At 45.7% G+C, this 27,116-nt stretch overlaps 1 protein-coding gene across 1 annotated transcript in view; it reads left to right on the top strand.

Moving 5' to 3' along the window:
* The window catches only part of GALNT14 (polypeptide N-acetylgalactosaminyltransferase 14), a 67,587-nt gene extending 45,767 nt beyond the window's left edge, over nt 1-21,820 (top strand). Inside the window, exons 8-15 of the mRNA XM_026048063.1 lie at nt 414-498; nt 1,920-2,023; nt 6,811-6,937; nt 9,232-9,324; nt 10,659-10,742; nt 11,651-11,798; nt 18,157-18,276; nt 18,861-21,820. Of these exons, the coding sequence (XP_025903848.1) occupies nt 414-498; nt 1,920-2,023; nt 6,811-6,937; nt 9,232-9,324; nt 10,659-10,742; nt 11,651-11,798; nt 18,157-18,276; nt 18,861-19,019 (920 nt within the window). The 3' untranslated portion in view covers nt 19,020-21,820. The remainder of the gene's footprint in view (nt 1-413; nt 499-1,919; nt 2,024-6,810; nt 6,938-9,231; nt 9,325-10,658; nt 10,743-11,650; nt 11,799-18,156; nt 18,277-18,860) is intronic.
* The last annotated feature ends 5,296 nt before the right edge of the window (nt 21,821-27,116 follow it).

Raw genomic sequence — 27,116 nt, 5'->3', positions numbered from 1 at the left:
CGGTTGCTGAAGAGGGAGAGACAGGGGATGTCTAGGCAACAAATGGAGGATGCAGCTGTAGCACTTACTAGTATGCCTGTGCTATTTGTAGCATGTAATATCCATCAGAGCATGTGTCTATATGCACAAGGGGACAAAGTAAGGTTTCATCAGCAGCTTTAATTCTGACTTTTCCAGTCTTTGGAGTGCTTGACTTTGCAATTGTAATGTGTTGTTTTTCTTTCACATGCAGTAGTAAAATATGTTAGTCACTGGACTCATCTCCCAAGAGCTGCATCTCCATGGCTGGAGTCATTTAAAAGTGGAGAAAATAACTTCACAAAACACATCTTCTACATCCAGAGAAATGGAATTGTTTCCTAATCTGTGCCCAATTTTAATTTCCCTGTGGTTCTTCTCTGCTTTCGTTTTAGGTTTTGACTGGAGTCTGCATTTCAGATGGGAGCAACTTTCCCCAGAGCAGAAAGCCAAACGACTTGATCCCACCGAGCCCATTAAGTAAGTTCAGAAGGGGAAAGAGGGACAGATGAGTGTCTTGTTTAGCTTTGTAAAAGTCACCTTGTAGCATAACTGACACATGTTTCAGGCCAACTCTGAACTTTTTATATGTATTTATATATATTGCAAGTTTAAACAAGCTTGGATTTTGCAATACAGCTTCACCTTCTTCCTGACAGTGAAGCTTGAGGTGGTTGTAGGGTTGTGAGGAAAAGATAGAACATATTTATGGTTGCCTGTTTTTTGGTAGCAGTGAAGCTAGGACTGAATCTAATTAGATTGAATCATTAGGAAAAACCTATTGATCTTTACTCCTACTTCTCACAGTTCAGCTACCACTTAAAACTAAGGCAGTGTTCTCAGGCAGCTTGATAAAAATGTGGTTCCAGGTGAACACTGCTCTTTGGGACCTGACTGAAGGCTGTTCAGAAAGTCAGGATGTGCAGAAGGATAGCAAAAAAAAAGAGAAGAAAGGTAACATCTGCCTGCATCTCTTGGGATAGAGGAAATGTGCTGGTCACTGGCATCCCAGTGATCCTTCTGACGAGCAATGATGCTGTTGGGGTGTGCAGCACTGAAGAGATGAGGTCTTGCAGAGAGTGCAGAGTGCCAGAAAACTGGCCAGAGGAACTATTGCAGAGGAACAGAGCCTTATTTCTTCTTACGATGCTGCTGCTGTTAACAAGAGCTCTCGCTGGCCTCCCAAGGGCTCATCTCATGTTCCTAATCATCCTGCCCTGTAGAGAGCACCGTGGGGACTCATCAGGGTGCAGGAGGCCATGCCAGCTCCTCCTGAGATTACACTAAGCTGTTGTTATTTGCAGCTGCAATACATGAGTTGGGCTCATGGAAACAGGACTCATCTGAGCAAGTAGTGCTTCCTAAAGTTCTCTTCTGGATCCACCCTCCCCTCCTCTGCATACCTTCTCTATGCTGCGTTTCTCAGCTAATCCAAAGAATGAGAAATACMCCTGTTTTGAAATAAAGATCAAACAGCTAGTGATGGCTTTTAAAAAGCCCTTCTGAATTGGCTCTGCCTTCCCGTCCCCGGTGGAATGGTGCTCTTAATCGGCTCGCTCCAGGCAAAAAGCCCATCTGAGTAATGTCATGTGAATAACCCCCGAGCGCTAAGTGCATTTCTGCTGCTCAAGCCTACAATCAGGGCTGTGAACTTGGGGCTTGCAGGAGTTGTGCTGATGCGTGCATTAGGCAGTCATTAAGTGCCAGGCAGTTATGACTGACAGCAAAATACCAAGGCAGCGGGAAGAAAGGCACTGATGCTTTCTCGAGTCGTGTTTGGTAAGGGGGAGATATGGAGGTGATGTTCTGAGGATGGAACAGGAGGCAAAGGGAAGAGTTTCTCTGCATGTAGATGCTGCAGCAGTGTTTGAATGTCCCCTGTTTCCTTCCCAATTCTGCAGGACTCCCATCATTGCTGGGGGGCTCTTTGTGATTGACAAAGCCTGGTTCAACCACCTGGGGAAGTATGACAGTGCCATGGACATTTGGGGTGGGGAGAACTTCGGTGAGTCACTTTTCTTCCTTGTACGCACTTGTGGTGTGAGGGTGAGGGAGGGATCCACGACCATGAATGATGAGACATGAGTAACTGCTAGTTGTTAGTACTCCCCATCTTCCATATTGTTTTGATTTTCTGTAAGGAAATATCACAGCTTTTCAGCTTTGGAAAAGTCCCTTCAACAGATTAGAAAGCACCACACATGTGATCTTATTTCTTCATTAATAAGATGAAGATATTCTGACATTTGAAGACAGCATTTCAAAACTGTAAGCTAAGGCATTAGAGCCCCTCTGAATCTACAGAGTGCCTGGAACAGCAGCTCCATTGGCAAGTTGCAAACCATGAGAAGGTATCATGGCCACCTCTCTGTTCCTGTATTGCTAGATGGGTGACGGCTGCTGGACTTTTTGAGGCAACATGATTTTCCTTAAAAGAAAAAGGTTAAAAACCTACCTTAATTAAGTTTCCTAAATTCGTCTCTCCCCATTATCATGGGGTTAGGTGGGCACTGAGAAATCTCCTGTGTGCAAATTTGACAGGACTGTTCAAAGGGGTAACAGCCCGTCCGTTTTCCCCCATGTAACAGAGCTGTATCAGGCCGGRCTGTTCTCTCTTTGAAGCTGTAGTGATGCTGCAGATCAGAGCAATAGACTTGTATCTGTGAAAGAAGAAGGAGGCACCTGATGTCAGGGAGAGAGATTAGAATCTGGCTTTAATAGCTAGCACCTCTGGGGAGTGTGGCTAGCAAGGAAGAAAAAAAATCTCGTGTCTTAACACATATAGCCACACTGTCAGTCATCCAAAGGAACAGATGCTGCTGCCTTTCAGTAACTCATCTAGTGCCTGGCACTGTTGTTTGCTTCACATGCCTTTTTCCTCTAACATATTTTATTTATTTATATCTTGTTGCACAGTAGGATCTCTCTCCCCTGTGCTTTCTGTCTGTGGGTAGGTGGCTTGCCACTGATCTGACCTGAAGCATCTGCTCTTTCTGAGCAGCATGGTTGTAAGGGAATTTAGGAGAGAAGAGCAGCCCTGCCACCTCCCCTGGTGGATCAATGGCCCAAACAACACACTTGAGAAGGGAATTAAAAACAGGTCCTGCCACACTGCATCTGACTGACTGTCCCTCTCTCCTCATTGCTTGTCTCTGACAGTGACCAACACAAGCTGCTTTTGGGAAGGCGCCCTGAAAGGAGCAATTACAGAGCAGCCTCCCCTCCAGGGAAGCTCGTTCCCAGCATGTTTATGAGGGCTTCTCTGATGCCCTGCACTGGGAAGCACTGTACTCCTTATATGTGGTTATTGCCTGTCTTACGCAGCACGATGCTTCATTACTGGCACTGTTCCCCTTGAGACTAGGTGTAACCAAGCAAGGCACACGGTGGCTCTGACCCACTCACACAGCGACCACAGCCAGCACCTGTGGGAGAAAGGGAAAAGACAAGGCAGGTTAATACTGGAATAAAAAAGTTGAGACCAGATCAAAAAAGTTGAGGTCTTCCAATCAGATACTGCCTTCAGCAACCTCTTCGTGTASCTGAGCATGTCTGGCTCAAAGCTGCACCTCCAGCAGTCCAAGTGCTGCTCCCATAGTGTCTTGTTCCTTTCCGTGATTGACCCTGCTGTTCCCTGCCAGTTCTGGGCAGGAGACAGGGCAGGAGCTGGCTGAACAGCTCCTCATTTCGGGTACTTGCACCCAAATGCGCATTCCCCTGTGGCTTAGTTGTTCTGAGTGGGTGCAGGACTGCAGCCCATAGGGGAGCATTGCTTCCCCCTTTCATCTTATTAACCTAGTACCTAGAGGGGACTGGAGACTTGAAGCAAAACAGAAGCAATTATGTTTGCAAATAGAGGAAGGACATTTCAGGTGCTTTACTTTTCAAAGTTATTAAATCACTTTTAGAGGAGTTGGCTACTGCTGGTAGAAGGACTTGCAGTTTTGCTGTTTTGCCAAGTATAGGCCAAATTCAGCACCCCTCCATGAAGAAGGGCTGGGTTAGATTTTCTGGCCCAAGCATGTTCCTTGCTCTGTGGTTAGCAGCTGTGGCATACATAGATTTTTCATGAGTGGAAGGAGGCACCAGCTCGCTCCKTATCAGCCAGTGAGCAATCTTGGTCTAGCAGGAATGTCAGAAGAGCTGATGGGGAAGGTGTCTTGAATTTGTTGCCATTGCTACCATGCAGTCACTGCTACCAGACATCTACATTTGTCTGTCCCTCTTTACCTGCCTTGCACTCTGCACAGCTTGATGCCCTGTGGAATGCAGCTAGTGATACTGGTATGAACAGAGGTGGCTGCTCACCCAAGACTGCTCTGTCACGGCAGGAGACCCTTGCTTGGCCAGGTTACCACTGAGAGAAGCTGCAGAGCTCCTGGCTTTGTGGCAKATCTCTGAAAGATCTATAAAGAGAACTGGGCAAGTCTTGCAGGAGCAAAATCAAAACTCAAATTTCAAGAGCTTGCTGCATGCTAACAAAGCCACCTCAAAGAGTCCAGGTGAGCTGCCCGCTCGCCTGTATGTCTCCTCAGCATATGAAGGGATCCAGCTCAGAGGGACCATCTACACTGRAGATATCTCTGCCTGATCAGAGGAAGTGCTATCCTGGTTCCTGGTCTTCCGACTTATATGAATTGCCGTGATTGTTTTACCTTCTCCTTGCTTGTTAGTTGCCAGGGATGGGTCTGTGGGTCATTTCTATTGATAGAAAACCATGCTTTAATTGCCTCTTCTGGGATTAGAGCAGGGTCTGCAGAGTACAAATCTGTCGAAGCAGAAAGCTTCGCCTCCTCACCATCTCCAGTCTCTCAAGAGCTGTGTTTTCATTCCAAACCATAGTGTACAGAGATCACTTCAACCTGCTTCTTCATTATGACTTAAATTATGAGCAGGCAAGGACTGGACTGTGCAAGCCTTGCTGTTGTAGCTTTCGAGAGAGCTGCAGGTTGAACAGAAGGACCAGAGGAGGMGAAGGCCTGATGCAGTGTCCACACATCAGCTCACAGCTGCTCAGCTAATTGTGTCCTTTTATCAGCACACCCGTCTAATTTGCTTCTATGCTCCTGGTGTGGACAGCATTGTGATGTGCAGATAAGGAGCAAGAGCCACATGTGAGGAGAACTGAGTGCAACAGCTTAGAGTGGCCAAATCCTGCCATAATCTCATTTCCCTGCAGCTGTGATTAAGGTTGCTCCCAACATAGCGCTAGGACGTGGCACAAGGTCATGTTTTATTGGCTTGCTAATACCTAGTGCTTGGGAAAAGCTGTGAGGCTCCAGCTGCTCCTGTGGCTCCTGTTAACATAGCACTGAAGGAAAGAGGAAGGGATTTTAAGTAAAGGGAGTAAAAAAATGCTGTTCCTTTTCCCTCCCTTCTATGCTTTCCCACCCCAGCCTTCGCTAGTGTCTTCTGCCTGTGCCAGGTATTAGCGATGGCCCAAGCTTTGAATTTTGGACCCAGGAATTAGGTTGAGGCTCTGTGGCCACATTGGCCACCAGTTTCCATCGCCTCAGGAGCAGCAGGCTGTCTTGGGAGCAGAGGACCTGGGAGCTGCAAACACCAAGTTTGAGGCCAAACAGCCCAAAAGAGACGCTCAGAGCTGTGAGCGATGTTCTGAGGAGGGGCAGCTCTGTGCCAGGGCGGCTGGCAGGTAGGCACTGCCCGCTCGGAGGGGACAAGGAGTCAGCCTGCCTCGCAGCAGTCCTGAAAAGCCGGAAGGATCCAGGCTGAGGAAGAGCTACCGCAGTGCTAGTGTGTGAAAAGAGAGTGCAAAGCTGGCGGGTATCCTCCTCTCTGACTTCTGTAATGAAATATGTAGGCGGAGGGAAGAGAGTTTATAGTTTAGGAGTAGATATGAGCTAAGTGTCGGTCCGTGCTGTCAGCAAGTCATAAACAGGATGCAAAGAACTGCAAAGATATTTTTATTTCATTTCCTTACGCTGCTGTTTCTGTCTAAGCATGACTAACTGGCRATGTAGCTGTGAATTCATGGTTTCACAGACATTAAGACCAGATAGACCCATTAGATAAACCATTCTGCTCATCCATATTACCTTGATGGTTACCTACCAAGAGCCCAATAACTCATGATGTCAGTTGTGCTACAGACTTTTTCCTGCCAAAGCTAGTGGAACAGTAAGAAAGTGGCTTCGGGCAACCAGGAGACGTGTCCTGAAGTGACAATTTACCCTGATTTTTGGAACAGTCCTTCCCAACACTGTCCTTTGCTTATAAGTGCATGTGCTTGCTGGTGTGCAGTGTTGGAGCTCACCTGAGAGCGTGCTGCCCAGGGTGAGCTCCTGCCTGTTCTGGAGCAGGTGATGGATGCACAGCCCTTTTCACTTTGCAGAATCAGGCCTGGATTCATAAAAGATAATGATCGTGGTAGTCATTAATAAACAGAATTCATGGTCTCTCCGGGTGGACTTGACAGCCCCGTCGAGGAAAGAGCTGCTGAAATATGCAGTGCAGAAGTAATTACAGGAGCACAACATAGCAAGAAGATTCTGAGGTGGAAGCTGTGCTGCATATAAAGGCACCTACTTACATGTAGCTGTTCCCATTGTGATAGCACCTGCTGGGCAATAGGCAGATTTCAAGTCCGCTAACTTCAAACAAATTGTAAGAAGCTTTGAAATGCACTTTCAAGAGAGCTGTGCTTAGGAAAGCCCCTCTGGTAATTGATTTACCCCAGTTTAATGTGGCAGAGGACGAAATGAGAGATAACACCAGGATCCCCACCCTGCTCTGGGATAGAAATGTAAAATGCTGAAGCTGCTTTTCTTGTAGAAATCTCATTCCGTGTGTGGATGTGTGGAGGGAGCCTTGAAATTATCCCCTGCAGCCGCGTTGGACATGTCTTCCGGAAGAAACACCCATACGTCTTTCCAGAGGGAAATGCCAACACGTACATTAAGTAGGTGTTTTGCACTTGCCTTGCTTTTGTGAAGTGGAATAAAGTGCTGACTTGTGAGAAGGGCTTGCCTGTTAGAAGGTGAGTGGAGGAGATAGTGGAAAAAGTTTGGTTGAAACATTGGGAAAAATCCGTGAGCAGAACTCTCCTGGACCAAAGCAAAGTACGTGGCCTGAGGGTGATGAGCCCAGGCCCTGGAATCCAAGGGCCCACAGAAGCTTTTCACATGCAGGAACAGAAGCAGAAACAAGTTTTGTAACGGCCAGCTAAGATGGGATAAGTCCTGAGGACAGATGTCCAAGGAAAGAGGCAGTCCAGAAGTACAAAGTAATTGGGGAGAAATGATGGAAAGAGCTAATGAAGTAAGGAAGGGATTTCCTCCGTTTCTCAGAGCTCCGGGCTGAAGTTTGTCTGTTAAGTTAATAACAAACACYGTCCGTTTTTATGCTTAGTACGGGATCATTTCTCAGATAAACTGCATTTATATGTGTTTGCACAACAGGAGCTCCTTTTCATGTGGGCTTCCTAGTTTTATAGAAAGAGTTGACAACATTGTGAACACCCAGCTGCGCTGCCTGCAGCAGGTTACCACTTACCTATTCTCTCTGCATCTTCCCCAGGTTTTGCACAAGCTAATGAATGCAAAGTGCACATCATTGCAAAATTGCAACGATATAATGTGCAAAATTGCACATTATACCCAGGAGATGAGTTCCATCTTCACAGCATATGGGGCAGGAAAGGCAGTTTTCAGATGTGTAACCAGAGGTGGCTTCTCTATCACCCTGCTTCAACAGCATGGCAGTGAGGAGAGAAGGGTGTTGTGGACGTGCAGGGGCAGGGCACAGTTTGGAGAACACCATGGAGGATCTTGTTTTCAGTAAGGAAATAAGACCTGTGCTTTAAAGGCTGGGATATGGCCAGAGCTCCACTGCTCATAAACAGTATGGACACATTGTCTTGTATTATACCACCTGCATGAGTAGCAAGGGGAACTTAAATGGGCTGATGCTTTCTGGTTCATACCSCAGGCCCCTAGATTTTGGTGAGATTTGAAGCAACACCAAGATGTAAACCTTGGCATTTACTCCCATGTTTCCTGTAAACCAAAAGGAGATCACGAAGCCACACAAAAATAACCTGCAATTTGAGAAAGGTTAGGTATGTGCGTACATATTGTAATTTAAATAATTCTTCTGCAAGAGCACTTAGACTAATTCAGTGACTTTAGAGAAAGAACAAGAAGGACCGTGAATYAGGAAGGGTTTGGGTTACATGTCCTGGAGTTACCTGTCTGTAGGCATTAGAAGGCTGGGTTTTGATTTASTTTATGGTACCTATCTGCCTTAAACTTAATGTAATAGTGTATAAACTGAGAGGAGGAACAGATTCTGGCAACCTGATGCTCTGTGTGCCTTCAGGTATCTGTTTAAACAGAGATGTTAATAAAATATCTGTATGTTTCTGATGAATATTGATATTTTTTTTTCCCCTCCACAGTGTCTTCTTGCACAACTGTGCAAGAAGCAGCTCAGGCTCCAACGTCATGCTGGGTTCACACAAGGGTTATCACTTGTTCTGTGCCCCACAGGACTCAGAACCTGCCCTGGGTGTCCACAGCCTGGTGGCACAGTAGTGTCAGCTTGTGAGCACTGCCTGGAAGGAGGATATCCTGGGCCCTGAGAGATGAGAGGATAGCTATAGAGTAACAAAGCCATTTGCAGGGAGACCTGAAGCCATCGCAAGCTGCCAGAAGGTTTTCTAAGGTTCATAAACCTTCTCTGTGCAWCTGTCTCACATGGAAAAATGATGTATTTGGTGTAGCACTGTACCTGGGGTGGCTTCTCATGAGTTTTGAATGTTGAAATTATGCCCAGTGAGATTCAGGAGTGCAAAGAGCAGAAGAGTCCATACAAGATTAGCACAGAGAAAATATTTGGCTTCAATCCGTTCAAAATTTGCACTGCTTTTCAGAGCTCCATCCCACTTGCTAAGTAAAAGCCAAAGAATGCCTGCCTAGGAGGTGGTACTTAAGGAAGAGAAGCCGCACTTGTGAGTCTAGTGGGTACAAAGTGTCCATTAAAGCTTGGGATGGCAAATTCCTTGCCTGTTTTGTGCTTAGTGCCTGGGGTGACAGGCAGCAGCAGGAGCTTCTACTCTGGCAGGGCGGAGCGAATTGTCTCAAAGAGTGTTGAGCCAGGATCAAGTCAAAGACGGGAGCAGGGTGGGATCAGGGTGGCTCTTTAGAGTGAGGACCTCGCCTCAGAGGCTGCACCTCTCTCTGTCRCTTCCCTCAGAAACACCAAGCGCACGGCGGAGGTGTGGATGGACGAGTTCAAGCAGTACTACTACGCGGCTCGTCCYGCAGCCCAAGGAAGGCCGTATGGAAAGTAAGTGCCTCTCTCTGGTGGGAAGCAGAGCCCCGGCTGCCCCCCGGGCCGGCTGCCTGCTGCAGTGATGCTCACCCTGACGTCCCCTTGCTGCAGAAACCTGCCTGTGTTGCTTCTGCAGTAACACCCAGTTAAATGCTAACGGTAGGCAGATGCTTCAAGCACAGCAGCCAAACCTATAAGCAGCCAGTTTGTATGCTAGGCTAGTTCCTCTCAGGGAATGAACCCAACCAGTGTGGGAAGACCGTTCTCAGCCCATGTCCTGTCCTTGACATGATGTTCAACTTGTCCTAGGCCTAGGGGAGAGTTTAGGATGAGAGTTTAGCGGTCTTGCTAGCAGGAAGGCTGGCTTATTCTGAATGCAGGAAGGCTTAATTGGAAAGGAGCAGATGTTTTATATTTTAAATATTTGCCACTCTTTCTTTRAGTAGTCAGACACCTCTCCTTTTCAGGAGGTGTGTACATATTTGTATTACTTTCKCATTTTCACATGCTGTTTATTTCCTTAGAAAGTTTCCAAGTCCAGAGACAAATTTCTTCTGGCTGTTTTCCAGCTTCCASGGAAAGTGCATTAAAATCCTGAAGGCTAACTTATTTTGACTGGATTTGCATATTCTTCCCATCTGTTAGCATGAGCTGAAGTAATAGCTCTGTCTGTCTGAGTAAACAAGGATGGGGGGAAGACAGACCATGGGAAGGGAAGATACTGTAGGTTTTCCAGTGTTGCATAAGTGCTGCCTTACAACAGCTCTATGGGTAGAARCTGACCCAAAGAAGAACTGAGCCTAGAAAGTGTCCATGTATGCAACATTTCAGCAGAAATTTGGCCCTYGTTAATGAAAGAAGGAAGGATTTCACTGTGTGATCAGTGTGATCAAGTGCTGCTGAGTTCAATAGGATTTAAGCAGGTGCTTTAGTGCTCTTGTGAATCAAGGCCTTCTATAGTCCTATAAACTAATAGTAACTTGTAATAGTATATATTAATTTCCTAGTATGTTAATATACTAGTGCTTATTGTATATAGTAGTTAAAAAAAAATCTGTTACTTAACGATTTTAAATGACTGTACTTTTCTGTGTGCCTTTTTACTCATCAAACTCAAAGCTCCTTGTTAGAGTGGCAATGTCATGACCCCGTTTTGCCAAGTGAGACCCCCAGAGACAGAGATTAAAATGACAGGCCAGTCTCATGCAGCAGGTGGCAAGAAATGGAGCCCCTGATGGTCTAGTGCTTGCTGTCTGTACATTTGTTTGTTTTTCTCATCTTTCCTTTTGGAATCTGTGTCTGTCCCTCGTGATTTCCTTTCCATCTCCACAATATTTTTCTTCTCACAGTGTCCAGAGCAGAGTGGAGCTGCGGAAGAAGCTGAAATGCCACAGCTTCAAGTGGTACCTGGAGAACGTTTATCCTGAGCTTAGGTATGGATTGATGATCTGAGCAGTCTGGTTTCTGGCACTCAAGTGCTAGGATCCCAGTGCCTGCTGCCCCCGTGAGCTTTGCCTCTCCARCCACCTCACCTGCCCGTGGCCCCTGAGCATCCCAAGCCCTTCGCCCCAGCACCAAGTCAGGCCTTCCAGAAACTGCTCTGTGCCCAATGGCATCTACCAGTGGGGCCTCTTCTCCCTGTTATATCTTTATGCCACTTGTAAGAGTTTATAACATTTATTCAGGAGACTCTGCTGCAAGATTTCCAGGGCTGGCGAGGTAAACAACACCGATTATTATCTTTAGCAGAGCCCTTACTCCTAGCCTAATGATTTGGCTGATATGGACTTTCTCAGCTGCTTCTGCATAGGTCCCTTTCTGACTGCCCAAAACCCAGAATCTGTTGTATCTCTGCCCTCAGTCACTCCCATGAGTTATGCACAGAAATGGCTCAGAAGCTTTGGAGAAACCCTGGGGGCCTCTTGGTGCCTTCACTGAGTGCAGAACCACAGTGTGAAGATGATTTATAGCTGTTGTCTTACTTTTTCACTGAGAATGACGGAGCTGTGTGGCAGTTTCTTATGAGGTCTCCCTACTCCTGCGAGTTGAAAACTGACCTGCCCCCAGCTCTCAGTGTGTTTCTTGCTCCTTTCTTTGCCTTGTGTGGTGTTATTTATTTTTCCCTCTTAAAAGATCCCCCCATCCCTCTCTGAAAGCTGCTTTTGCAGGGTCAGTGCCCTGTGCCACTTGCAGCAGTTCAGTGCAGGGATGGATACTGGCCCTCATTTTCTGAAGGTGAGCTCTGAGGGGCAGGTGGCACCTCCTTACCCTCACAGAGCCGCCCTTTGAGTAGCCTGTGCCTCCAGCAGAGGGGAGAGGTTATTTTCTGCTCTGCCCACAGGATTCCTGAGGAATCGCTCTACCAGTCTGGGATAATCAGACAGAGGCAGAACTGCCTGGAATCACTCAAGTCTGAAGGCCAGGAGTTCCCAGTCTTGAGCTTAAGTCCATGCAGCAGCAGCAGCAAGGGCACAGCAGCAACACTCCAGGTAAGTGCCCGTCCCCAGTGCAGACTGGGGAAAGGCCCTACCGCAGGTGCACCTTGCAGCTCCAAGGTGATCTTCCACGTTAGCTAAAGCTCTGCTGGAACCTGAGCTGTAGTTAAAGCCCTGGCAGTCCTGCTTGCCTTGCTGGGGGTCCTGGGCAGCACTGTTGCTGCAGCAGCCCCACAGCAACAGAATGGTCTGGGCTGCTCTTCTCCCTGCTGGCCCACATGGAGCACTCCCTGCTTCTGGCCAGAAATGCTCCATAGCGTTTGTATGCAGAGAACAGAGAAAGACAAAGAGAGCTATAATTTCCTCTCATGTTTCAGCCTTATTTCTTTTGAAATGCACTGAATCGTGCTGGTATTTATAACTTCATAGTCTGCCTGCTTTCAATATTAAACTGCCCATTAAACTAGTGAGAATTTAATGAGGATGATCTTTTTTTTTTTTTTTTTAATCTCTCTGAGATGGAAAAAAAATTCTATCAAGCAGCATGTGTTCTCTGAGACATAGTCTAGGAAACATCAGAGCAAAGAGCAGTCACGTGCAGCTTGCGGTGGAGCAGTATCCTACAGGCTTGGGTTCAATACCTGCCTTTGCTTCAGGCTCCCTTTGTGGTTTTGGGCATGTTTGGAAGTTCTCTCAGCGTTCCCATCTATAAAACAGGGAGGATAACAGTCGCTTGTTTCTCTGGGGATGCCATGAAAGAAATTAATAAGCAACCGTGTACTTGCTCCCACTTGCCTCTACATCCTCACCCCTCGTGGTTACACATTCAAAACAGGTAACTGTGCTTACAAAAAGTCCGGCCTGGGGATGATACTGAAGACTTTCCTAATTTGTTCGTGCAAACGAAGCATGTCATTATGTGCATCTTTTATGCATGCAATTGCATGCCTGTGTTTAGTCAGTAAAATAATATCTGCTTCACAGTCTGGTAAAATTAACCATCAGTGCTTGAATTTTAGTTCTGAAAATACAGTGAACGTAACAGCAAATAGTGCCTTTATAGTTTAACTAGGTTTCCAGTTTTAAAATTCTTTCTCTTTCTTCCCCTGCTTTACTGACTTTTTATATAAGCAGCAAGAGAAGTGAGCTAATGAGAGCAGGTCATCATGTTTTGCTGGAAAAAAAAATCTGAAGAAGAAGAAATATTTTAGTGAAAATTATGGCTTTCAATCAGCTGGATCTTTTTTAAAAATTGGATTGTGAAAAATCAAAGGGAAAACTGTTTTTTCAAGCCAGCGTTTCAAAATGAAATGGCATTGGTCTTTCTGAAATATCAATTTGATGTGATATTTTAAAATGGGAAATGTCATGTCAGCAAGTTGGATTGTTTCATTCCTATCAAACATATTTTGTTTTGACATTTCCAAGGAGAAAATTTTGAGAATTTTTCATGCCATAAACTTTTCATCTTACCATTTTGATTCTGTAGCTGTTTGCAATAGGTCAAATGTTTCCCACTGATGGCAATTCAATTTCTTGTGCCTGTCTAGGACTAACTCTGCAGGGGAGCAGTAGAGTATACTACAAAGAAATCATTGCAAGCTACACTCAATATATAGACAGAAGGAGAGAAAAATCTTTTCCCTTTTATCCTTTTTTCCCTCTTTGCTCTAGAGGCCTGTTACTTTTAACCCATAGAGAACATTTCAGGTAAAAGTAGGATTTTGAAATAGTCATTGTGGATAGAAGTGTGTATTTTTATCACTCAACTGTTATAAAACCAGCTGAACTATCCATGAGGTGGGGTTTTTGGTCACCAGTCTGTGTTGTATGAAGTATGCAGCAGGTTCAAATTATTTACATTATTTCAAATTATTTACATATATAGGTCTAACAAAAATGAATAGTAGCAATCTTCACTTTTAGAAGATTGAAGTTGCATCTTGCTTGCCCTAAGCTTGATTATTTCAAAAAAATGGTTAGCTAAAAGAAAGCTGTTCTTTCCCGATATTCAGCAAGTACAATGGGAAAATCCTGGCTATCCAGATCCTTATTATCAAGGCCAGTAGCGTTAATTTAAATGCTTGATTCCCTTTTCTGCAGCTATTTCCTTGCTGGGCTCTATGTGTTCTTTAGCAGTATTAAATGCATGAAGTGCTGGGTCAGTCTGGTGAGAAGAGCTAAGCTGTCATATGTCACCGTGGGTGGAGGGGAGAGGAACATAATCTGTGGGGTGGCAATCATTTCTTAGTTATTTTGGCTTTTTCTACCTTGTGAAGGGGATACTGTGAGCCCCATGAACAGGTTTTTTGGGCAATTTGAAAATAATACTCTAATGATAATAATGAAGCAGATTTTGATCAAGATCAAGACCAAGCAGATCTCACAGGCCTTCCCTGATGGGCTTTGGTATTCGTCTTGGATCACAAAAAGGGATACTGAAATACAAGGAGACCTCTCATCATTGACGTCTCCAAGGCACAGCATGGCCTGTCTGCCCATCAGAGGCTTAGTACTATACATCTTGTTATGTCTCATTTACTAAATGAACTGATTGATTTAGCTTTTTGCAAGAGAAATGCATCTGAGGGAAAATAATTGATTATAATTTTGTCCTGGTTCATCTAATGAAGATGTCACTGGCTGCGTGTGCATTGGTTTTCTTTTCAGACTAAGTGTCAGTTGATATTAGTCTATACCACTCTGGAATAGATTTTGAACTCTGGGGTTTATTTAACAACCTGTTAATCATTATGAGTTCCAGGAAACCTGACATGCTTCACAACAAAAAGCAGAAGCCATTTTGGTCTGGATTTGCATGCACGTATAAGCAATAGCTGCAAGCTAGGGGTACACAAACAGTAAAAAGAAGAAATAGTGGGAAAATTGCCCATTCCCTGAACTGCGCCTTGGAATATCTGGCGTGCTAGACCTGAGTGGCTGCCGTTGCATTTGGATGGCTCTCACTGTGGCAGCAATGCATATTTTGCCTGACGTGGCCCCTGAAGCTTATCTCAGGTGGCCAGAAGAGCTCTGCAGGTTGAATGGAGCTACACTTCTTTGGAGAACAGCTAGTGTCTATCCAAGCTACACGGACATTACCCCGAAGCATCTCAACCATAACTCACGTTTTTGACCTTCTCTGCCTCTAAGTCTTTGCTGTCCTCCTCTCCATCTCTTCAGCAGTCTCCACCTTCTCAACGCACTAACTTGATTAGATCCTTTCATTTTCCATTTTTTGTCCTCCGAGATCATTTTTTGGAGGTCAGAGAACCGCGAGGACGCTCAGATATATTGCTAGGAGGTCACAGATCCCCRTGCTTATCTCTTTCACTCCACTTTGCTCGAGTTACTCCTCATGTGGGCCCAGGCACAGGAATGAGGGGGCTGTCACGTTCCTGTCACACGCTCCCCAGGACAGCACTGATGCCTGAAGACCAGTGAGGYCAACTTGGCTATTGTGTGTGAGCCGTGCCGCAGCGCTGGCACCGGCACCTTTGCGCTTTGCTTTCCCCTTCCTGCGATGCACAGAAGTGCCGGTTGCATCGTGGGGCCTTTTGATGAGCRAAGCACTTTGCTGTCCTTAGATGACCAATGCAGTCAGATACTATCAGCCTTGGAAAGTTCTTCCTTTACAGTGGCAAGGAGGTAGGAAATGAGAGCCGAGGTTAACCCAGGCTTTGTCACAAACGTTTTTGCTCTCGGGCTTTGGGGAGCTGCCGCCTTGTGCAGCTGGGCAGCAGAGCTGGCGCTGGGCTCCCGCGGGCGGCTGCAGGGCTCCCTTTTCCCCCTGCCAGGCCGAAGGTCATGCTTTAAAATAACTCCCTCGGCTCAGAGCAAGGCTGAGCAGCAGTGACAGGTGCCTCCTCCAATGATGCTAAAGCCTTGAGAAACGGTCTTGAGCCTAGCTGGGGTGAGTGTGAGCAGGGCTTCGGAGGAGAGCGGCGTGCGGGGGCATTGCTGCGTGTGCCAGTGCCTCTGCTCTTCCCACTGCCTCTGTGCTGGCTGTGGGGCCACCAGCCCTACCAAATCCCTAACTTGCGWTTCATCTTTGGCATCTGCTTTTACTTCGCACCAGGTGCCAGATCTTAGCCCAGCCGGCAGCTCCTCTGGCCACTTGCAGCTCTTGGTTGCACTGGCCCTTTGAAGGCCTCTGTGCTTAGGTCCTGAGCTGCCTTTTTCACCACAAAGCAAGACTCACGTGGCCATTGCCAGCACTTTAACTCAAAGCTTTTCATGGATTCAGTGCTGTTCAAGTGACATTTTTCTCTTGGTTTTCATTTTCTGTGTCATTTTTTTTTTTCTGGGTTTCATCTAGGACTGAAAGGGGAAGAGATGTGATTAAAACTGGACAAAACATTTTCAGCAGGACTGGCTTCCACAAAAAGTCATTCTGCCAAGATAGAAGAGCCTTGTGAAAAATCTGTCAGTTTAGATAAGGACTGTAGCAGAACAACCTGGGGGCAAGAGAGGGAAGATCCGCTATCCGTTATCCAACTGACACRCATATCAGAGCTATATAGACCTCCCTTCTAATGGCAAATAGCAGCTTAGGATACGTGGTTACCGTAACCCTTCTGTCCCCTAGTGCTTTGCTGAGGGAGAGGATGGTCCTGCCTGGAGAAGATGGAAGTCCAGGTAAGGCTTGAAGAGAGCCTAGCCTGGAAAAAAACCATGGAGAACCTCTGAGAGGAGCAGCACTCCATGAAGTGCCTCAGTAAAGCAAGGAGCTTGTAGAGGTCAAGAAGTCCCACTCTCTGACTTCGCTGGGGCATCTAGCATATGCATGAGCTGCAGAATTAACTTCTTGTCACTTAGAAGCCTTGTAGCTAGGTGTGCAGCTCCAGCCCTGTCTGGAACTAAAATGAAGAAGAATTGGTTAAAAATGGAGAGCAGGTTTTGCAAGCAGCTTGTAGGCAGTGCTGGCTCCAAGAACAGGTGTTGGAGCTTGCCCCTTAGGGCTTGATTCTTCACAGATGCAGGACTAATTTGGCACATGATTTCCCAGGCTGGTAGTTTACACAGCAGCTGACAGTGTGCATGGTTGGGATGTCTGAAACGTGCTCACTGTAGGATCAGGTGAACTCTGCACCATCTGATGAAGAAGAAATAGTTGCCAGGTGGCCACTTGGGTGCAGATTACGGCTCTGAAAACACATGCTTGTTATATGTGGAACTCCTGAGCAGCTTGTGCTGGCAAGCCTGTAAGCAGCTTCTTTGAAGAGGTAGGTTTGATCTGTTAGATGATGGGGAGTTACAGGGCCAAGAATCAGGGGCTGTGAGAGGCACAGGGTGAAGTCCTTGTTGGTGTGGGTCTGTTGTACAAAAATGTTTTCACCTGCAGGTGGCAAAGAGCCTGGATGAAGAGGAGTTGATGTTTCCAGGAACTGAGTGCCTGGAGTTGCCTGTTTTAATGTTGGAGACAGGGATTAGTGCTGTTGACTGTGACAGATACCAAAAGGGTTAGAAGTATTTCCCTGCTCTAACATCTCTTGCTAATATAACCCCAGCCCCCCACAAATGAAAGTCAGTGGAAGCTGCAGGCACCTCAGAGCTCTGAAATCAGGGCATTCACTCTTCGTATCTCCTTTCAGCACTAAGAAAGTGTTGCAGTGTCCAGGCAGCATTTTCTGCTCTTGTTTTTTCATACCCAGCCTGCTTCATAGCCAGCCCTGCCACGGCTCAGCAGGCTGCTTTCCAGTTGCTGCTGCTTGTCATGCTTCCATCTCAAAGTGCTTGATGTAGCAAGAGTTGATCCTGCTTTGCACCCAGACTTGAGGACCCTAGAAACCTCTATTTCTGATTTAAAGTTAGTGCCTGCACTGAGCTGTAAGCAAAACAAGCAAGCCAACAACAACAAAAATTGTTCAAGAAGCTACTCTACAGGTTAATGTAGCAATATGACTTGCAAATTTCCTCAAGGCAAAGGAGTGCTTATCTACTTAAATATGTGTCAAAACAGCACTGAGATATTCCTGCCTGGAGCAGGGCATCCTGCAGGAGGTGCAGGAGGTGCAGGAGGGTCATATATAGACAGGAATTTATGCACAGTGTTAAAATAAACATTTCTTTATTTCATAAAGAAACCTTTATGAAATATTCCAAGTGGGGTATCTCTACAGGCACGATCCAGCACCTTTGAAAATCTCATTCCTGTTTTTCCCAAGAAAAACATTTCTGGGTGGAAAAAAAAGATAATCCCAGAGAGGCCCTAATGTATGGTAAGGGTCCATGCTGCTCCAAAGACTTTTAAGGCTAAGGTAATGAACAGCAGGTGAACAAAATAAGCATCCAGAGAAAGCTCCAAGAGAACACAGGTGCAAAGGAGGTGGTCCTACCAAACCAGGAGAGCAGCAAAATCAACCCTGATTTCAAACCTCCCTTCTTTCGTTTCTTTCTTTCCCCTTTGCAGGAATGGACATACACATACAACCACCAAGTCCGCCAGCAGCAGTTGTGCTTGTCCGTGTACACCCTCTTCCCAGGGTCCCAGGTGCAGCTGTTACCTTGCAAAGAAGGGGATAACAAGCAGGTGAGCCTTTTAATCCATCTCCTAGTTACGTTTGCTTTGCAGCAAGATCAATGGGATATTACTACACATCTAATTGCCAGTGTATTGCTTCCTAGGAAAGGCACGGCCTGCCCGTGCCCTGGCCTGCTCAGCCCTTTGCCTCTCAAATCAGTGTGCTGATGAGGGTGTCTATTAGTGTGGGTGGTAATCTGGATGATAAGCCACAGAAGTCGAACCGAAACTGGCAATTTAGTTCCTGCGAGCTGCCAGTCAGCCCGCAGACACTGGCGCTTCTCAGAAGTTAATCATCTAGCTGGCATTTGAACCAGTGACCTGGGGAAAAGCCGTTAGTGATATCTCATCTGTGCGAAGGCTGCAAGCCGGGCAGAGGCCGAGTCCTCATGGTTCTGGTGTATGTCTGACAGGAGAGGCGCTCAGCACGTGTCCTGCTCAGCATGGGCTGTGGGTGCTCTGTAACTGCCGGATTCAAGCCAGGAAGACTTAGCGATGACTTTCTTTTTGATCCCGGGAGGGTATGTTAAAAGCCTGAGGAGGAGGAGGGTGTTTTTCCCATGTTTCTTATCCTCGTGTGTGTCTCTCCACAGCGATGGGGTAAAATCGGCTCGCGCATTGAGCACATAGCTTCACGCTTCTGTTTAGACACCGAGACGATTGGGGACACGAACGAGAGTACCAAAGAGCTTGTCATCAATCCTTGTGAAAGTACAGCCATGAGTCAGCGCTGGGACATGGTSATGTCTTGACCTGCTTGAGGACTTGCCTGGTTGGGCCAGACACTGAGACTTTGCTACGTGCAACTGATATACACCAAACAGAGCTTAAATGCAAAATCGTTGGGGGTCCTTGTGTGTTACTGGGCAGAAGAATCCTTCAAATAAAAATAAGGACACCGTTTTCTAGGTTGAACAACAAATACAGACTGCAGGATGTGTAGGCATTATTGGCTATTGGCAGTCATACGTGCAAAGAGAAGGGATGACAAGGAACCTTGAAGAAATCTTGAAATGTCTTTAAGTGATCCTGAGGTTCCTGGGATGGGCCCTGCTGCARTTCAGTGTGTGTTTATTGATCTCATTGGAAACACTGTCCAAAGAGGCCCAAAGACCAAGAGGAGACTTGGACTTGGCAAAACAAACATCTCGGGAGCTTTGTAAGAAGTGGGGCAGATGCACAAGGAGAGGACTTGCCAAGGGGTAAAAAGAGACATAACCTGGGGTCAGGTGGAAAACACTGAGTAGTCTTTGCACTTTTTGTTGGGGTGGTTGAGCTTGTCTTCTGAAGACAGTGTGAGCAGAGCTGTGTTGCACATTTTAGTTTGTGTGTGATCCATGTTTGTGTTGTGTATGCAGAGAGACAGAGCTGTCATTTAGGAGTGCAGCCAGGATCAAACCAGCAGGTAATGGAGGAGTCCTGCTCATGGGTGGTGTTACATCTCCAAAGTTCAAGCAAACAGAGGATTCATTGTGTGAGATGAAAGGATSCAAACTGCTGTGACGCTGGAAGGAGAAGCGTAATGTGATTATTTAACCTCTCTGGAGGCCATGGGTGAGCCTCAGCCGCTAAAAACTCCCTTATAATCTCAATATATGTCTCACTATTTCACATCTGGAATAAGTTAATTTTTCACTCTATTCCATAAAAGTAATATTTTTGATAATTGAAGGTAATTGTGTCATATTTGTATTTCTCAATTTCCTGACAACAAAAGGAACAAAGGAGTTGATTAAAACTAGAGACTGTGGTAAAGTACAAGGATAGGTAAAGGAATTACCTGGTTTTGCTTCCCAAGTGCCCAAGTAGCCCAAGTAGCCCAAGGTGTGAATTGATGAGGAAATGCTTGGGGCCATTTCTCTGAAGCCTGGGTCACAAAGTACCTCTCTTCTGACATCTTTTCATGTGGGCAGATTTCTTTGTGTTTTGGCATTAACCAGAAGTCATGTGTAGGTGCTAAAGCTACACGACAGTTATAATTGCCAAAGGAGTAGAGGATTAAAGACCACAGAAGAGGAAGGTACAGAGAAAAATGAAGGGTTCTTTCCAAGCTCCCTTTCAGAGCAGATCCCGCTATGGTGACAGATGACAGGCAGTGAAACACCAAGAGCTGCATGTACAACTCTTGTGTAATAACAGTTCTTGAGGAGAGTTTTCACAAGACTCTAAATGTAACCTCAAAGCAAATGCAGTTTGTGCCTCTAAAAGCCCTAAGTGGTAGCTGAGGTCGCATCCTTTTGTCCCTGTACTGGAAACTGCAGCTAGGATATCGTAAGCTTTGAACCTTCAAGCTCCTTCAGCACCCTTTCTTGAATAATGTGTTAGATTTCAGCATTTTACTGCCTCAGTTTCTTCTTCCTCAGTGCTAGGAGAAAGCAATATATGCAAATCTCCTTGGCTTTAGTGGCAAAACCAGTATAACTCCCTTTATCTACAGAAGGTCAGAGTCTATAAATGCTTTTCCATATGCTGTAGTGATTACTAAWCTAACAAAACTCCCATGGTGCAGACCTGAAGGGCTTATGTTACAGAAGGGCTGGAGTTAGCTCTCACTTTGTGGTGGTGGATTGCATTGTTTTAATGTCACCACTTTCCAAAGGAAACAAAGGAGAATATTTGAAATGTAATGAACCGTTTCACAAAGAACGTYAGTGATCTTATGGCCCTTCTATTTAATTGAACCAGGAAGCATCACACCTGCCTTTCTCCCTGCAGATGACAGGCAAGTTTTAATAATTTCCTACTCATTGCTCACAAGGGAAAGCAGCTTCCAAGAGCATGCAGCTTAATGAGGCCACACCTGGGCCGTGCTTGCAGCCTGACAATGGAGTTGCTCCAATTCTTAATACTTAAAGAGAAATGCTGCTGCTGCACACCCATTAGCTGAACAACTTGGCTTTAATTCGAAGTCCAGCATCTGCCAGGTACACTCTGACCTAAAGTTTTATAGCTTATTATTTTCCACCTGAGCCTGAACCATCTGTTCTGCTGACAGCCAAAGTTCTCTAACCAGGTGACACTCTTCTTTGCCTTAGTAGAAACAGCTACCTCACTGCACACACGTGGGCTTGAACGTATGTGTATACGGGACCTGCATAGATGTATTCTGGGAATAAGTTGTTTGGACAACTCTCCAGCTCTCTTGCCTTTTGTGAAGGACTGAATTGGAGTACTACATACCCATTGCAAGATGCACATGGGAGKGATCACTGGGAACCTGCTTAGGGGTAGCTGGAGAGAGGAGGTGGGGAATGTGACATCAGGCCCGACATCACCTGCGAGAGCTGCATCACTCAGCTAAATCTCTTGCCAGTCCAAAAGCTGCCAAATACCTAAAAGTCCTGGGAAGCAGCAACTACTTCACAAACCGAGGATTGTTCCTCATGCATCCATCTGCTCCAGCCCTTGGACTACAGCATGCCTCGTGGTCCAGGAAATGAGATTAGCCCTGTGGATTAGCAAGGTTTTCAGAAGCCTGAGGGTGTGAGCGTGACTCCTGGGAAGCTTAATATAAGCAAGCATGCAACAGCGTGGCACTTAGTGAATCTTCCCTCGCTGTCCCTGCAAAAGACCTTGCATTGTGTTGGTGGAAAGGTGACTGCTCCTGAAATCCAAGTCACTCCTTTGGATTTATTTTACTTATTAAAATTACACTGGATACAGGTTTTTTTTTTCTTTATATGTTTTACTGTATGTTTACACTTATAATCATACTGTGAATTGAGCTATGGTAGACACACGTAGATGCTCCTATGTCTATACACCTGAATCCCTAATACCATTTGGTAATATTTTTCATTGACTCAAAGGAATAKCAGATAAAGTAGCAACTGTGGGTCTAACCCTGTCTCTGTTGGGCTTTTTGATGGGCTGTATGACCTTCAGATAATGCTCCTTGTGCCTTGCTGAAAACCCATGAGAAAATTAGATTGAGAGAAGGAAGTTCTGGACTGGAGCCTGTACTACCTCTGAAAGGACTGAAAACAACAACAAAAACTCATCTCAACAAGAAAAACCTGAAGGAGATCCATGTTCTAATGAGAACAACTACAGAAGGTTTTAAGTGGACTAGGGATAGTTTTGCAGTCCCTATCTTGTTGCCTATCCAATTTCCAGTTAATTTGTGTTCATCTTCTGCCTGTACCAGCACACTACTCTAACATAACAATACGAAGTCTTAGTGCTTGGAACATCAGCTTATAACCTGCTGTTGCTATCATTTAGTAGTAAAGAGAAGGAAAGTGAATTCAAAGATCTTTGATCAGCCGGGAGGCAATAGGGAAAAGGAGGCTGATGGATGAGGACTGGGAGGCTGTGGTTCAAGACAGGCACCAGTGTGTTGAGCGCTGATCCCTTCCACTGCTTGTAGAAGTGCGCTAGGATAGCGTAGTTCAATTCTCTTAGTTTCCCRGACCTTTAGTAAAGACTGAGGGTGACAACAGTAAGACTTTTCTCACCAAAAGAAAACACGACATGGGTTTCCAAACTGGATTTTGCATAAGCACCCTTTCAGGATTGCTCTGTCATCTGTCCTTCACRAACACTGACATCTCTTGATTTCTTGTGGTTTATCTGAAGGAAGGTTCCAGCCAAAACATTTCTCAGGGTTAAATCAAGCTGTAAAACTAACCCAACTGAAAGGAGGGGCAGGAAACAACATAGCTTTGGCAGCTTGTACGTAACCTGAAATGTGTAATAAAAGAAGGATATTACTAGAAGAGCACTATGCCTATGCTGAAAGCAGTTGGGGTCTCTAAGTTAATAGAAAGGGGTTTAGGGACTTTTTTAAAAGAAAAGAGATCTTCACTGTGAACAAAATGAATGATTCTAAGCATATTATTTATTCCATGCAGTTTCTGCAGTCTAAACTTTCCAACCTTGGGCTAAAAGCTGGTGAGAGGTCAGTGTCCTGACTAACCTGTTGCTACTGCTCAAATGGAGAGAAGTGGGACAGAGCCAAGTCTCATCGACTCATTCCCACCTGTGAGAGGGAGGGAGATGGCTGTTTTTCCTTTAGGGAGCAGCTTGCTCTCTGTCACAGCAAGGCTTCCTCTGCAAGGACATCCAGAGTGTAAGAGGCACTTTAATGTCCACAAACAAGTAATGTATATTCTCCTGCCCATGGGCTTAAGCTGCTGTGCTCTGTGCGAGCAAGCTGCAAACCCACCCCAGTGACCCAGGTCTGCCCCACCACTGCTGAGCTCGATTTCTTACTGAAAAGATGCAGTGACTTTGCAGTGTTCTGTGGTCGTTCAGAGCTGCAGTGCTTTTATTGGRTATTGAACACACACTACGTGCTCCAAACTAGCTCTAGCCATAAGGGCATGTAACGATCTACAAATCTATCTGTGGCTCTGTGCAGGAGAGATGTTGAATGCCTTTCTTCCTCCTCCTCTTAGCTTTGCAGAAGTTGCCCRAGCCTATGTTATTAGAATTAGAATGCCCGAGGTCGGCATTCTAGTATCCTAAGTCTAGGTCATGGAGTCTTGCATACGGAACGTTTTTAGATGAATCGGTATTAGAAGCACTTGTAGTAGTTTTCCTGACTTCTATTTTTACTACAGCCTTCTTGGATCCTGCATATGAACATCCCAGCTGAGTGAGCTGGGCCTTTTTAGCCTACAGAAGAGAAGACTGAGAGGAGATCTGATCAATATGTGTAAGTRTCTGAGAGGAGAAGGTAGGAAGGAGGAGGCAAGCTCTTCTTYGTGTTGGCCGGTGATAGGGCAAGGGATAATGAGTACAAGTTGAAACACAGGAAGATCCATCTCCATATGAGGAAGAACTTCTTTACTGTGAGGGTGACCAGAGCTCTGGAACAGGCTGCCCAGAAAGATTGTGAAGTCTTCTTCTCTGGAGATGTTCAAAACCCACCTGRATGTGACCCTGTGCCATGTGTTCTAGATGTCCCTGCTTGATCAGAGGATTTGGACTAGATGTCCAGGGACAAGGAAGGGACTAGAGGTCCCTTCCAGCCTTAACCATTCTGTGATTCTGTAATCCAATCTGTTTCCTTTCATAAAGGTTTTCTTTTTTTCTTCTTTTTTTTTAATGCCTAATGCATGAATACTACGTGCAGTCATGACTTAATCCAAGCATATTACTGACATTAATAGCACCTGACTTTTGAGCTAAACCAACACAGTGTAGAGAGCTACTACAAAACTTAATGTCCTTTAGCTGTCCACAGATGTTGAGACAAGATCACCGCTCTGTTTAGCTGGAGGAGGATGTGTAACCATGTTTGGTTCTTGCAAAGTCAAACAGCATGCCAAAGTCAAAGAGAAGGACCTGGATGTCATGGTGGAAGTAAGTTGACCATGAGACAGCAGTGTGCTCTGGTGGCCAARAAGGCCAATGGGATCCTGGGGAACATTAAGAACAGCATCTCCAGCAGGTGAAGGGAGGTGATCATCCCCCTATACACAGCSCTGGTGAGGCCACATCTGGAGACTSTGTTCAGTTCTGGGCTCCCCAGTACAGGAGGGATGTGGAGCTGCTGGAGAGAGTCCAGCGCAGGGCCATGAGGATGATCAGGGGCCTGGAACATCTGCCCTATGAGGAAAGGTTGAGGGAGCTGGGCCTKTTCAGCCTGGAGAAGAGAAGGCTGAGGGGGGACATGATCAGTGTCTATAAATACCTCAAGGGAGGGAGGAAGTGAGGAGGATGGGGCTGGCCTCATTTCAGTGGGGGCCACTGATAGGACAAGAGGAAATGGCCATAAACTGAAGCACCAAAAGTTCCACAGGAATTTAAGGAAAAATTTCTGGACAGTGAGGGTGACAGAGCACTGAAACRGGTTGTCAAGAGAGGTTGTGGAGTCTCCTTCTCTGGAGATCTTCAAAATCCGCTTGGACGCAGCCCTGTGCCACTTGCTCTAGGGGACACTGTGTGTGCAGGGGGGTTAGATCATCTCTAAAGGTCCCTTCCAACCYTAACAATTCTATGTTGTATTCTGTGCAGTATTTAGGGGAAGCCCAGGCTGGGATGTAAACGGGTACGGTGTAAGTCACCTGAGTATGTGCCCGCTCAATGCCCTGGGGAGAACCTGCATAGGTATTGGGTCAGCACTGAATTTTGAATTTTTGTTTGTTTGTTTGCCTGATAACTGATTTACTGGTTTTGAAATGGCTGAAATGGCTAAAATGGTTAAAAGAGATTTGTTTATCTGGTCATAACACATTTCAACTTCTGTACGTGAAACTGTTGTTAGAGGAGCATTGGATTATTGAGTGTACTGGAAGTGAAACCTTGATTTGGGCATGGCACATATGTGGACTTGTAATACTTGTCTCCATATGTTTGCATTGCCAAGCACTTAGTACATTTACAATAGATCTTTGGCTTGAAAGATCACAGCCATTGCAACTTGAAATTGATTTTCCTCTGCAGAGAGATGTTTGAAGCAAAAACCAATTTGGTTTATATAAAGTACATTAGATAAAAGAAGATACCCCTCAGACTGCATAGGATCACCTTTGAAGCCATTTTCACCCTACTGCAAATAACAAGTTGCACAATAAAAAGGAATTTCTTACAGCTGATCTGATGTCTACCCATCCATGAGTTGTCCCTGAAATGATTTGAGCTTATCTGCTCCGGTTCAGAACTGGTGTTTCCTATTTCCTAATCACATTGCAGAGACTCATAAGGCCTGGTATTGTAAACCAGAGAATGTTACCAGAGCAAACAAATCAGTTCAGCCTATTTTTAGGGTCCTGACATGTTCATAGCATGCCAGAATGCTTCTGTTGACTTCAGTGGAGACAAGTTGGTCTACCTGGGCTGCTGGGCGATGAGTTGTGGCTTTGGAGGGTCACATGTGTTTCCTGTTTTTCTCTTTGAATATATTCAGTTTCTTCTTATGTGTTCTCCCTTGTTATTACAGTCACTCCATACCTCTATCCTTAGAGTCTGTTCTCTCCTTCTGGTCTGGCCCACAACCAAGGTAGCTGGCTGCCTGTGYAGCTACTCCAGCAGCCAAATTAAAGCAAATGATAAAACAGAAAGCATGCTTTMAAGAGAGAAGTGGTGACAAAGACAATCCCTGTATTCACCTTCTTTACTACCTTCTTAGTCTTCTGTAGTTGGTTTTCCTGGAGTCTTCCAGTATCTTATTTTGAGGGTATATAAGTGGTGTTGGGGTTTAATACGCTTGTTGTGTAGTTGACCTGGCCCAGGGCAGGCGCTGGTCACTCAGCAGGTGAGAGGGTGATGTTTCCTGCTGAGCTGACTTCTTCTGGTGGTGGAGAGCATATCCTGCCCTGATTTGCCTGTATGCCACTGTGAAAATTAATGGTCCCGTGTTCATATTTCATGATAATTAATGGGAGTTGTCACAAGATGCCCAAAGTGCATGCATCCAGAAGCAGAAGGAAAGGCTTATGGACATCAATAGGATTAAATAAGAAGCCACTGGATTGGAGGAGAAGAAGGGGGTTTCACCCCTTCACACCCCAGCCCTTTCACTCCTTTGGTGAGCTTTCTTGCTTAAGGAACCTCAAGATCTGCTCTATGGCATTCAGGGTGTGTTGTGCATCAGGACTCCTTTGTCTGACCATAATTTAAGTATCATAGAAAAATTTCAGACCTCAGTTTTTCAGTATAGGGATCAGAACCTCTAAGGCTCTGATAAAAAGAAGGGACTTCGTTTCCCCTGCTGGCTTTGTGTCTTGCCCAGCTGCCAACAGTGATGGCCAATTGGGTAGCTCTTCTTCTTTGGTAGTTGTTTGCACTGGTCTGTTTTCTGTGATGTGCAGTGGAGCACAGCMATGAGGAATGGCTCTTGTGTGTATTCTTTGCTACCTCAGTCTGTTTAGGTTGTGAACAGGGGGTAGAAGTATATGCTC

Source organism: Nothoprocta perdicaria, unplaced genomic scaffold, assembly GCF_003342845.1.
Source record: "Nothoprocta perdicaria isolate Ctin4 unplaced genomic scaffold, notPer1 scaffold_51, whole genome shotgun sequence".
Taxonomy (NCBI): domain Eukaryota; kingdom Metazoa; phylum Chordata; class Aves; order Tinamiformes; family Tinamidae; genus Nothoprocta; species Nothoprocta perdicaria.
The sequence above is the reverse complement of the archived record's forward strand: the minus strand, read 5'-3'. Positions and strand labels throughout refer to the sequence as shown.